The sequence below is a fragment of the Lagenorhynchus albirostris genome, chromosome 4 (genome assembly GCF_949774975.1).
Source record: "Lagenorhynchus albirostris chromosome 4, mLagAlb1.1, whole genome shotgun sequence".
NCBI lineage: Eukaryota > Metazoa > Chordata > Mammalia > Artiodactyla > Delphinidae > Lagenorhynchus > Lagenorhynchus albirostris.
This window is the reverse complement of record NC_083098.1, coordinates 120757024-120770195: the sequence shown is the minus strand read 5'-3', so window position 1 is coordinate 120770195 and position 13172 is coordinate 120757024. Positions and strand designations below refer to the sequence as shown.

Sequence of the window (13172 nt, the reverse complement as noted above, 5' to 3'; positions counted from 1 at the left end):
GTGTGGTCGCGAGCGGATGACGTCACGGGTTTTCGCGGGAGACGTTCGAAAATGGGTTTTGTGCAATAGATGGGTGAAGTGAGCTGTTTCACGGGGTTTCCGGGGAGTAAGGAGGGTTAGGCTGGAGTTTTGAGCGAGAGGTGGTGTCACTGATTTTGGCGCGACTGGACGAAGGAATTTGCTCCGCCAGAAGCGGACCGGTAAGGAAGCCCTGTGGAACCAGGATTGGATCACAGGGTTCTCGGACAACTTGTAAGAACTGGTGTCTCCTCTTCACCGCCTTTCCCAGCCCTTGCTTTGCATTTCCCACATACGTGTGAGAACCAGAGATGGTTTTGCTCTTTGTTTTTGGGACTGACAAAGGGTCAATTCTCCACTGTCATTTGGTTACACAGGATCATGGTAATTAAACTTTGGCAAATGAAATGGGAGCTTCTTTTGGTTATCTGGACTGGATGCTTTCTTAATAAGCTATCGGGTTCGTGACTCTTAAATCTGTGAATCATTTAGGGATTCGAAAGATCCTGCTTGTTCCAAAACAAAAGGACCAAAAACATCTCGTCGTACTTAACAGAAAACATCTCATTTTAGTGATAACACAGAATTTTATACATAAATCTATAACGCAGCACAATAATGTATGTGTGAAGATATGTATATATTTCTGTACTTAAGTATCACAGAACATCTAGGGTCTCCATGCCAAAAACTTATTTGCACATTAAGCTTTCACCCACTAGAGGTGGGTCAACACTTGAATTGTTTTAGAGATATGGATAGATGAATACTTTCAGAAAGCTTTTTATCTTTGCACCTCACTGAAATATATGATGCTTTTCGCTAAAAACGTTTTTCCTGTTTAATGGTAAGAAAGGGGTGTTGACTCACCTTTGAATGTGGGAATTAGGGCTTCTTCTAAATATTTTAAGAGCCAGTTAGTCTTTTTTTTTTCGATGGCTAGTCCTATAAACTAACTTACCACATATATGAGTTTGGACCTCCTCAGTTCCTTTTAAATTTTAAACAAGTAATATTTCTAATTTAGGAAAACAATGGGAAATTTTATTTTGCAATTTGTAAATAGCATATAAGCAATCCTAAATTAGTAAATACTGGATTTCTAATATGTAAATTGTGATGGTAATAATTACTTTTCAGGATTATGAGATGATAAATATTATATGTAAAGTATCTAGTCCCATTCCTGCCTGATGCAGTAGGTGTTCAACAAATAGTCACATAATGTAGTTTTTGTGAATATGAGCACCAGAATTTAGACTACTTAATTTTGAATTCTGAATCTGCCATTTATTTACTTCATTATCTTAGGCAGATTACATACCTATTATGCACTTCAGTTTCCTTTTTTGTAAAATGAATATAAAAAATACTATCTATACCATAAGGTGTGAACATTTAAAGCATTTTAACAGTGTCTAGCATATAATTGCACTGAGTAAATAATAGCTGTTATTAAAGGGGCTTAATGTTAACAACTGCCACATGCCAGGCATTGTTTTGACACCATGTAGTCTTACCTACATATATAGGATGTCTAACCCATTCAGTGGCTAGAAGCAAGTTGCTATAAAAGCAGCAGTGAATGATGTATTTCTCTGGACCTCTCTGTTATCTTCTTGGCATTCATTGGACATCTAGCAATCCCGTGGGCTGCAGGGGAGGGATATCGGATATGGGAGTTATGATTCTGAAACGCAGTGCCTCTGTAGGTCTGGGTCCTGTCCTGTGCACTGTGTTGTGGGGCAAGTATTCACATCTCATTTGCGTACCCCTTGCCACACCCTTTCTCCATTTGGCAGCCAGAGCAATCTTTGTAAAACCCAAGTCACGTTATGTAATCTTATTCTTAAAATCCTGCCTTGGCCTCCTACTGTCTTTATAGAAAGTCCAGACAACTTAGCATAAAACAGAAGGCCCCTTGAATCCTGTTATTGCTCACTTTTTCAGTGTTATCTCTCACAACTCACTGTCTTACACTTGATTGTACTAGAGTTCCTTGATTATGCCTTGCTGTGTCTTCCACAGGCTTTTGGACATGTTGATTCCTATTTGGAAATACCTTCCCTGGCATTTTTCCTTGGTTAATGATTATTTCAGTTTACAGCTTAGATATGTCTTTCAGAGAACCTTGTTTCATGCCCTAGACCGCGTTGGGTGCCCCTCCTGTGCTTATTCCTGCCACATTTTATTGTAATTACCGTTTATTACCCTGCTATACTGAAAATTCCTTGAGACTAGGAATAGTATTTTGTTCAATTTAGTATCTCGGCCTGGCACAATGTCTGGCACGCAGTAAGTACAAATATATGTGATTTATAAATAATATGTAGGTGGCCTGTTTTTATATATATGTATATAGGATGAATTTAATCCAGAATTGCAAATTATAGCTTTATTGAATCCGTCTGGGTTTCAAATTTGAGCATGTATCACTATCACCTGCAGGGCTTGTTAAATTACAGGCCATCCAGCCCCAACCCCAGACTTTATAATTTAATAGGTCAAGACCCAAGAATTTGAATTTCTAACTGGTTCCCATGTGATGCTAATGCTGTTGGCCCAGGGACCTAAGGCAGTGGTTAAAAATAACTTTCCTGGGGTTTCCCTGGTGGCGCAGTGGTTGAGAGTCCGCCTGCCGATGCAGGGGACACAGGTTTGTGCCGCGGTCCGGGAAGATCCCACATAACGCGGAGCGGCTAGGCCCATGAGCCATGGCCGCTGAGCCTGCGCGTCCGGAGCCTGTGCTCCGCAACGGGAGAGGCCACAACAGTGAGAGGCCCGCGTACCGCAAAAAAAAAATAATAATGATAATTTTCTTTGGCATCTCTACTTCTTCAATTCACCCTCTGATTTTAGATTTCCAAATTTGTCCGCAGTAATAATTTTATCCAATAGCGTAGGATAACTACAGTACTCACTGCAATGATATTGGAAAGGTTTTTCCTTGGAGAGGTATTATAATGTATATTTGGTCTTAAATACTGTGTTATATTGACTTTAAAATGTAAAATGAAAAATTTGAAATGCAAGAGGGCCATCTTGTGGTGATCGTAGCAACTCAGAAAGTTTTAAAAATTGAAACTTTTTCTGTAAAGAATCAAGCTTGGGGGGAAGGGAAGAATCATATTTTCTGATACATATTATGGCAGCTGGAAAAATGTTTGCAGCCTACTAATTATTTTATATATTTTACTTGGTTTTGTCTTTACTTGGCAAATTCTTTTTCCACAGTGTAGTGTCACTATTCTATCGTGTCCTCAGTGGCAGATAATTTGATTACACCTGTGGGTTTTTTTTTTTTTTTTTTTTCTTGGCCATGCTTCATGGCTTGTGGGATCTTAGTTCCCTGACCAGGGATTGAACCCGGGCCCTTGTCAGTGAAAGCGTGGAGTCCTAACCAGTGGAGCGTCAGGGAATTCCCTATACCTGTGTTTGCCTTGATAGTTACATAGTCTCAGGACGCTTAGATGCCTCTCTCTGGTCAAGAGTTTGTGGGGGAAAAATTGTATTTGATACTCTGTTCATCAGGGTTGAATATTCTTTGTCATTTTTCATTTTAGGTGATATAAATTTTTGAATGACCACTGATTATTTTCTGGACCTGACTATATAATTTCAGAAGAAACAATGGAAAGCCAAGAATTTATTGTAAGTCTTACCAGTTTTCACTATTTCCTTTTTTCTTCCTTCTTTCCATGTTTCACAAATGTCTTGCCAGATTTAGCAAAAAAACCTAAAATAAATTAAAAAAAACCAAAAACCCAAACCTAAAAGAAGGGCACTCAGTTGAAATTGAATTTCAGATAAACAGTGAATAATTTTTTAGTATTAAGTATGTATGTCCCAAATATTGCCCTATATTGTGTCTGGCAACCCTACACATTGGTTATACAAAGTCCTTTGGAACAAATTCTTTGGAAGTTTGGGACCAGGAAATAATTTCTTTCTCTTGAAGGACTGGCATGACTCTTCTAGATTAGTGGTTCTTAACCTGTTTGGTCTCAGGACCCTTTTATACTCTTAAAAATTATTGAGGACCCCAAAGAATTTTTGATTATGGGCCTTATATCTAGTGCTGTCTTTCATATTAGAAATTATAATGGAAATTTTTAAAATGTTTATTAATTCATTAAAAATAATAAGCCCATTACATTTAACATAGATTACATTTTTAATGAAAAGTTTATGGTCCAATAACAACAGAAACGTATTGTAAAGAGTAGCAATGCTGTGCATTTTTTGCAAATCCCTTTAATATTTGACTTAATAGAAGCTGCTAGATTCTCAGATCTGCTTCTGCGTTCATTCGGAAATTGAATCTTGCAATATTGCATATATATAACCTTGGGAGCTTCTACTAAGTACATGATCAAAGGAGTGAGATTGAGATACATACAACATCATGAAAATAGTTCTGACTTCACAGACCCCTGAAAAAGTCTTGAGGGGGACACCTCCAGGAGTCTCTGTACTCCTGGACTTTGAGAACTGTACAATTTTTTCCATCCCACAAATGACTAGGAAGCTCAAAATAGTTTTTGTTGCTCAGTTAACTTTTCAGTTTCTTCCTTAGGTTTTACCTCTCCTTTCTCCCCTCCCTTGCCTTTTGCTACCAGGTATTTTTTGTTGTTGGTGTTTGTTGTTATTATTATGATATCTGTGCTTTTATTTTGATAAAAGATGTCTTCAATATTTTTTGTAGGTAGGAAGGGTATAAAAATATACACATTTAATACTTGTAAATAGAAACCATTTCTTTCCTTTGTACTTTTGGAAATAAGGTACTATATACTCATCAAAAGATGAAGAAGTCAAAAGTGTGGCAAGATGGAATTCTGAAGATCACTCACTTAGGAAACAAAGTAAGTGCATAGCAGTTGACTATGGAGTCTAAGAGTTGGGTTCTTGCCTTTTGATTGAATATTAAGAAAACTCTGTAGATGATAAAATCTTAGATATGTCCATAAGCTGATGTGATATGAAAATAGAAGTTGTCAAATGATTCCCATACCACAGTGATTCATTTGTGCATTATAAAAGTTCAGTTAATACTATTTAATTGGGCTTCCCTGGTGGCGCAGTGGTTGAGGGTCTGCCTGCCGATGCAGGGGATGCGGGTTCGTGCCCCGGTCCGGGAGGATCCTACATGCCATGGAGTGGCTGGGCCCGTGGGCCATGTCCACTGAGCCTGCGCGCCCGGAGCCTGTGCTCCGCAGCGGGAGAGGCCACAACAGTGAGAGGCCTGCGTACCGCAAAAAAAAAAAAAAAAAACTATTTAATTTCTTCAGATTTTTTTAAAATTAGATTTTCTATGAAACTTTTCAGGAATTTTAGCACACTTTTTTCTTTTGTTTTTTTAAATTTATTTATTTATTTATGGCTGCGTTGGGTCTTTGTTGCTGTGTGTGGGCTTTCTCTAATTGCATTGAGCGGGGGGCTACTCTTCACTGCAGTGTGTGGGCTTCTTACTGCAGTGGCTTCTCTTGTTGTGGAGCATGGGCTCTAGGCGCACGGGCTTCAGTAGTTGTGGTACGTGGGCTCAGTAGTTGTGGCTCACGGGCTCTAGAATGTGCAGACTCAGTAGTTGTGGCACACAGTCTTAGTTGCTCTGTGCCATGTGGGATCTTCCTGGATCAGGGCTTGAACCCATGTCCCCTGCATTGGCGGGCAGATTCTTAACCACTGTGCCACCAGGGAAGTCCTGGCACACTCTTTTTCTTTGCAGGTAATAAGAGTTTAACTATACAGAAAAAACTACTATTAAAATATATTTCTAGGGCTTCCCTGGTGGCGCAGTGGTTGAGAGTCCGCCTGCCGATGCAGGGGACACGGGTTCGTGCCCCGGTCCGGGAAGATCCCACATCCCGCGGAGTGGCTGGGCCCGTGAGCCATGGCCGCTGAGCCTACGCGTCCGGAGCCTGTGCTCCGCAACGGGAGAGGCCACAACAGTGAGAGGCCCGCGTACCGCAAAAAAGAAAAAAACAAAAAACAAACAAACAAAAATATATATATTTCTAACATAATAATGCTCACAGTGTAATGGTACATATAGAGTTGACATACCATTTTAGAAAAGCTGCCAATTTCTGAAATTATGTATAGAATTCTTCTATTTTTGGATTTTCTTTGAATCTGTTATTTTATTATATGATCCTATCAGTCTTGAGAAAATTATTTACTAGGATAATCGTCAACCCTGCTAGATATGGTGATCCTTCCTTGGGTTTCCCACCCTGATTATCTCCATCTGTCAAATTTTCATCTTCTCCTCTTATCAGTTCTTGTGACGTTATTTAACACCCTTGTCTCTTCCATTCTTCACAACACTTCTTCATTTGACTTCTGTGACACCATGCTCTCCTGATGTTGCTTACTGCCCACTTCTGAGTATTTTCTGTGGGCTCATTCTCTTCCCATACTTAAAATTTTTAGTCAGGACTCAGGATTACATGCTCTTATATATAAAGATATATAAATTATCTGTGTCTCTCTCTCTTTGTTACTCCCTCTATGGAGAAGACAGAGATTTATTGTAAGGAATTGGCTTATGTGATCATGGAGGCTGACGAGTCCCACCATCTGTAGTTGGCAAGCTGGAGACCCAGGAGAACTAATAATGTGGTTTTAGTGTTTATGCCAACAGGCTTGAGACGCAGGAAGAGCCAGTATTTCAGTATGAGTCAGAAGGTAGGAAAAAACTGATGTCTCAGCTCAAAGACAGTCAGGCAGGAGGAGTTTTCTCTTACTTGGCTGTTGTGTTCTATATAGGCCCTCCACGGATGGGATGAGGCCCAGCCACAGAGCAATCTGCTGTAGTCATTTATTTTATTGAGGTATAGTTTTGACATTTAAGTTTCAGGTGTACAACTTAATGATTTGATATTTATATACATTGCAGAATGATCATAATAAGTCTACTTACCATCCATCACCATCCATAGTTAGAAAAATTCTTTTTCTTTTCTTTTCCTTGTGATGAGGGCTTTTAAGATTTACTCTCAGCAACTTTCAAATATACAATACAGTGTTACTAACTATAGTCACCATATTGTACATTATATCCCCATGACTTATTTATTTTGTAGTGGATATTTGTATCTTTTGACCCCCTTCACCCATTTGGCCCATCACCCTGTTTTGATTTCTTTAAAAAAAACTTATCAAGTGCTTACTGTGTACCAGGCATAATGCTTTAAATGTATCAACTTACTTAGTCTTTATAAGTCCCGTATTAGTTACGTACTATTTTTATCTTTATTTTATTGATGATGAAGCTAAGGCTCAGAGAGATGAAGCCCATAGATCTCACAGCTAGAAAGTGGAGGAGTCGTTTATTAATTTAGATTTTTTGGCTCCAGAGCCCATGCCCTAACCATTCTATTGTTTCTTTTAATATTACTAATTTAAAAGAAGAACTTTATTATAGATGAGTTGATAACATATAGGACACATTGACAAGATTGTGGCCTCCTGAATGAAGCCAGCAGTTAAAGATCTCCGTATTCTGTCCTTATTCTACATATCTATCACTCTGAAATTATCACTAAGAGAACATTTTTAATGTAGAAAGACTACTTATCATTTTTTAAATTAACATTTGATTTATTAAAACAGAAAAGTAGGAATTCCCTGGTGGTCTAGTGGTTAGGACTCTGCGCTTTCACTCAGGTTCAATCCCTGGTTGGGGAATTAAGATCCCGCAAGCTGTGCGGCGTGGCCAAAGAAAATAAAATAAAAGAGATGGTAGGGAAGGAAATGAGTACTGTTCTTTAAAAACAAAACAAAAAAACAACAAAAAACCAGAAAAGTAAAAGAAAAATTAGTTTTGGCTTAAGCCTTCAATTTCAGCTTACAGATCCTATTCAGTTCATAAACCTAGTTTAGTTTAACTTTTAGTTGAGTCCTAGCTTAATATTTAGTCAACTTAAGTCAAACAGGCTAGATACTTTTAAACTAATCCATTCACTGTCCAATGCTGTTCTGTAAAACTCTGGGGTTTTTTTTTGGGTGGTCTTCCTATTCAGTTAAGGCCAAGTCTTTAAAATCTTATAGTTTGTGTTATGTTAAAAAGACATATGATTGGATTCTGCCTGTCTTTCATGTCTTCTTTTGGCACAAAATCGTAAGTATTAAGGTTATGCTAGTGGTATTATCCAACTTTATCTTCAACTATAGCTTATATTTATTGAGTGTCCATTATATACCTCACACTGATAGGTTACAGGAAAGCAAGATAAATACAAGTTAGTCCCAGAGAGTTTTTCTATGATCCAGGAAAATTAATAATCTCATATCCTAACCCTTGTTCCCAAATCCAAACTGTAAACTGTAAACTATTGTTTACAGTATTTTTCTTGATAGTAATGCCTTTTCTCTATGTATTCAGATCCTTACTGTCAGGGTTATTCATCTTCCATTAACTGAGTCATCATTCAGTAAACATATATTGCTGCTGGGCAGTGGGAAAATTCAAATAAGATGTATGGAAGCAGTGTAGAAGAGCAGTTAATGTCAAATAGACATTAGCCTGAATCCTGCTCTTCACTTACTAGATGTGTAATCTTGGCAAGTTATTTAGTCCCTCAAGGCGTATAGTCTCTTCTTTGTAAAATGGGGAAAATGATACTTCATAAAGTTTTCTTGAGGATTAAATAAGATAACAAACCTCTTAACGAAGTACCTGGCACATTTTAAGCATGCAATAAATAGTAACTGTTATAGTTTTTGTCTTCAAGGGAATTTTATCTAAGTGCCTAAGGATTAGAGTATATACAGAGATATGCTTAAGGGTCTATGAGATTACAAATGAGAGACATCAAAATTGGACTCTGGTTCAGAGAAGTCTTTCCAGATGAAGAGTATTTTTTTGAGTATTTGTTTTGTTTTGTAAACAAAATTGATAGGTCGGAAGGAGGGGAGCTGAAGATTGAAGATTGTGTCATTGCTGTAACGGTGTTGAGGTGTGGAACAGTGTGAAATATTTCTGGGGAATTATAAACAATTGACTCTGGCTGGAATGAAGGTCCCATGTGGGCAAACTGTAGAATACACAGCTAAAGAGGTAGGCAGGAGCCATATCATGAAGGACTTTGTGTGCTCAGCTTGAGGAGCCAGTGAAGAATTAGGAGTAGAAGAATGACATAATCATGTCTCTATTTTAGAAAGATCACTCTGGCAGCAATGTCTAACATACCTTTTAAGTTATGTAGGATGAAAGATTGGATTTCGGAAGACAGTTATAATAAAGAGGCTATAAAATAATGTAGATGAAAAGTGCTGGGGGTCTGACTAAGGAGGCCTTAGCACTGACAATGGAGAGAAAGGATGATTAGAGAGAAATTGTGAAAATATTATAGAATCTTAAGGTCTTGGATATGGAAGGTGAAGAGAATCCAGAATGACTTCAGGTTTCTGTATTATGATTATGGTATTGAGTGAGATAGGATATCTGAAAAAGAAAAGCAAGTTTAGGGGGAACAATGAAGATTTACAGTTTCATTTTGAACATACCAAATTTTCAGTGTCATCAAAACACTCAAGTAATTGGCGATAGGGACCTGGAACTCAGGAAACAGTTTTGGGCTACTGATGCAGATTGGGAGTACTTGGCATTTAGATGATATTTGAAGCTCCTGGAGTGGATTCGTTCATTCATTTATTTAACAAATACTTTTTGAGCACCTGTTAGGAGTTACACACTGTTCTAGCAGGTGCAGCAGGTAACAAAACAGTTAAATCCCTGGCTTTGTGGAAATAACATGGAGGAGACAGACCAGTAAACTAAATGAAGATGTATGTCTAGTGAGTTAGGCAAACAACAAGTAGAGTGAGCAAGGGTAAGAATGAAGATAAAGGGGACTATGTAGGCCTTATTGGCTAATGTAGGGACTTTTGTCTTATTCTTTGGGAGCTGTGGAGACATTTGAGCAGAAGTGTGACATGAATTTTGTGCATAATATGCTCAGGGATGGAGAATAGAATGTAAAGAGTAGAGAAGAAAAGGTAGGAGACCTTAGAAATACCAAAATTTTTAACTGCTTTATTGAGATATAATTCACACATTTTTCATTACACCCATTTAAAGTATACAACTCAATATATTCACAGAGTTTTGCAACTATTACTGCAGTCTAATTTTAGAATATTTTTGTCACCCCCAGGAAGAAATACCATAAAGGCACTACTCAGTCCTAATCTACTTACTGTCTCGACACATTTGTGTATCCTGGACTATTCACATGAATGGAATGATACAATAAGTGGTCTTTTGCGAATGACTTCTTTCATTTAGCATGTTTTCAAGGTTCATCCATGTTGAAGCATGTACCAATACTTTATTCCTTTTTATTGCTGAATAATATTCTACTTTATGGATATATCCCACTTTGTTTATCCATTCATCAATTGATGAACTTTTTTGAGTTGTTCCTACTTTTTGGTATTATGAACAATGCTGCTCTGAACATTTGTATGCAACTTTTTCTGAAAACATGTTTTCATTTCTCTGTACGTATATCGTACTTAGGACTGGAATTGCTGGATCATGTGGTAACTCTGTGTTCAATCTTTTAAGGAACTGCTAACTATTATCCAAAGTGATGGAAACAGCAATGTTTAAGGGGCTAGTAGAGAAGCCGCTATGAAAAATGACTAGAGAGTTAGAGAGACACGAGGAGAAAGCCAGAAAATGACAATCACCTTGGTTTCCTTTTTCTCCCATATCCTGCATGTTCGATAAGTTTTACTCTTTATGCCTCTTATACAATTGTCTTATCCCAGTGCTAATGACTTATTTCAAACTCTAATTATCTCCTTGATCCTTCATATCACACCATTACAATAATCTCTTTACTGATCGTGTTTCCTGTTTTGCCTCCTGTAACTCATTCCAATTCTGTCTTCTCCCTGATTCCATTCCAAGATTCTCCTGGTAGGGAATAAGTTGTTGAATTTATGTGTATGCCTTTGCTCTTTTGCACACACTGAATGGATGCTTAGAAAACATTTGAGATAGATGCACTTTCTAATCCAAGTTTACAAAGTGGGTAATCCTTTCATTACATGATTTACTTATATAACAATTTTTGATTTGCTTTGAAGATGTTTAAGAAAAGTGGAATTGTGTTGTGTCCCTTTTTAACATTTTTAACACTTTTTTTGTCTTAATATAGGCAATTCTATACGATGACAAAGGAGAATGTTTGGAGAGTTTATTTCTTAAGTGCCTTGAGGTATTTTAATTTATCTTATTTTTAAGTTATTGTTAAATCTTAATTCCTTTGTGAATATTGTTAAATAGTATAGTAATGGTACTAATACTAGTAATTATAGCTAGTATTTATTGAACATTTATTATTAGCCAGACTCTGCTAAAAGCTTTTAGGTATTTTTTCATTTAACCTTTATACAACCCTGTGATTTTTTTTTTTTTTTTTTTTTGCGGTACGCAGGCCTCTCACTGTTGTGGCCTCTCCCGTTGCAGAGCACAGGCTTCAGACGCGCAGGCTCAGTGGCCATGGCTCACGGGCCCAGCTGCTCCGCGGCATGTGGGATCTTCCCGGACCGGGGCATGAACCCGTGTCCCCTGCATCAGCGGGCTGACTCTCAACCACTGCACCACCAGGGAAGCCCGGACCCTGTGATTTTTATAGATTAGGAGTATAGTGCTGAAAGTTTAAATAACTTGCCCATGCTTATAGAGTTAAAGTGGTAAGGCTGAGATTTGAACCCAGAAAGTGACTCTAAATCTATTATGTGGTTTTGATAAGCAGAGACCTACAGTGGGATATATTTTGTGAAATTATTCCTATTTAAAATATTTTCTCAAATATTTATTCCATGTTTTCCTCTGTTGGAAAATGGAAGGGAATATTTTAGTGTAAAGATTAAGGATATTAGAATTTGTTTGTTCTTGGTTTATTTCCCACTTTCACATACTTCCTAGCTAACCTAACCTCTCTGTGTTCAGCTTCTCGGCTGTCAAATGTAGACCGGAGACAGCCTACTCAGTTGGTGGGAAAGTTAGAAATAGCTTAGGCAAAGTGCTTAGCAGTTTAGTACAGTGATTTTCAAAGTGCTAAAATGCATACATATTCTTATTATCACTGTGTTGATTTTGGCCATGGTACTTAACCTGTTTTTAAATTTTATGACAGTAGTGGTTGTGGAATTTTTATACTTACCAAAAGAGGGTCTTGGAGAAGCACTGTTTTAGTAGATACTTAGTGATGGTAATGACTGTTGTTATTATTTCATTTAAAATTATTTCATGAGTAAAGATTGAGCACATTATCTGTGATAATACACAGATTTTGTATATTATCAACTAGGTTGATAATCTTGTGTTTATGCTGCAGTCAGAAGTGGTCGCAAGTGCTGTATTTGTTAATTAAAGTGATTAAAAATTCTTTCTTGGGAATATGATTAAGAACTAACAATTAATAATTTGTGATAATTATGAGTATGTATGTAATTCACATTAATTTATAAAGATATATATATAACTGATTAATAACTTTAATTGTTTTTTAATTAATTTTTTTTAGCTGCATTGGGTCTTTGTTGCTGCGCACAGGCTTTTTCTAATTGTGGCGAGCGGGGGCTACTCTTCATTGCGGTGCGCGGGCTTCTCATTGCAGTGGCTTCTCTTGTTGCGAAGCACAGGCTCTAGGTGCGCAGGGTCAGTAGTTGTGGCTCACGGGCTCTAGAGCGCAGGCTCAGTAGTTGTGGCACATGGGCTTACTTGCTCTGCGGCATGTGGGATCTTCCCGGACCAGGGCTCAAATCCGTGTCCCCTGCATTGGCAGGCAGATTCTTAACCACTGCACCACCAGGGAAGTCCCTAATAGCTCTAATTTAAAAATTACATTTAGATTTATGAATTCTAGATGAATTGAGAGGAGGCATCTTTTCCTTGCTTGTCTTTGTATCCTCGGCATGTAACAAAAGTTCTCACATAGGTCCCTAATATGTATTTTTTTTAGTATAAATTTATTTATTTATTTTTCGCTGTGTTGGGTCTTCGTTGCTGCGCACGGGCTTTCTCTAGTTGCGGTGAACGGGGGCTACTCTTTGTTGCGGTGCACGAGCTTCTCGTTGAGGTGGCTTCTCTTGTTGCAGAGCATGGGCTCTAGGAATGAGGGTTTCAGTAG

At 37.8% G+C, this 13172-nt stretch overlaps 1 protein-coding gene across 1 annotated transcript in view; it reads left to right on the top strand.

The window, feature by feature from the left end:
* Positions 1-101: 101 nt before the first annotated feature.
* The window catches only part of ZGRF1 (zinc finger GRF-type containing 1), a 70407-nt gene continuing 57336 nt past the window's right edge, over positions 102-13172 (top strand). The window contains exons 1-4 of the mRNA XM_060147408.1: positions 102-200; positions 3582-3669; positions 4803-4883; positions 11193-11252. Coding sequence (XP_060003391.1) covers positions 3649-3669; positions 4803-4883; positions 11193-11252 — 162 coding nt within the window. The 5' untranslated portion in view covers positions 102-200; positions 3582-3648. The remainder of the gene's footprint in view (positions 201-3581; positions 3670-4802; positions 4884-11192; positions 11253-13172) is intronic.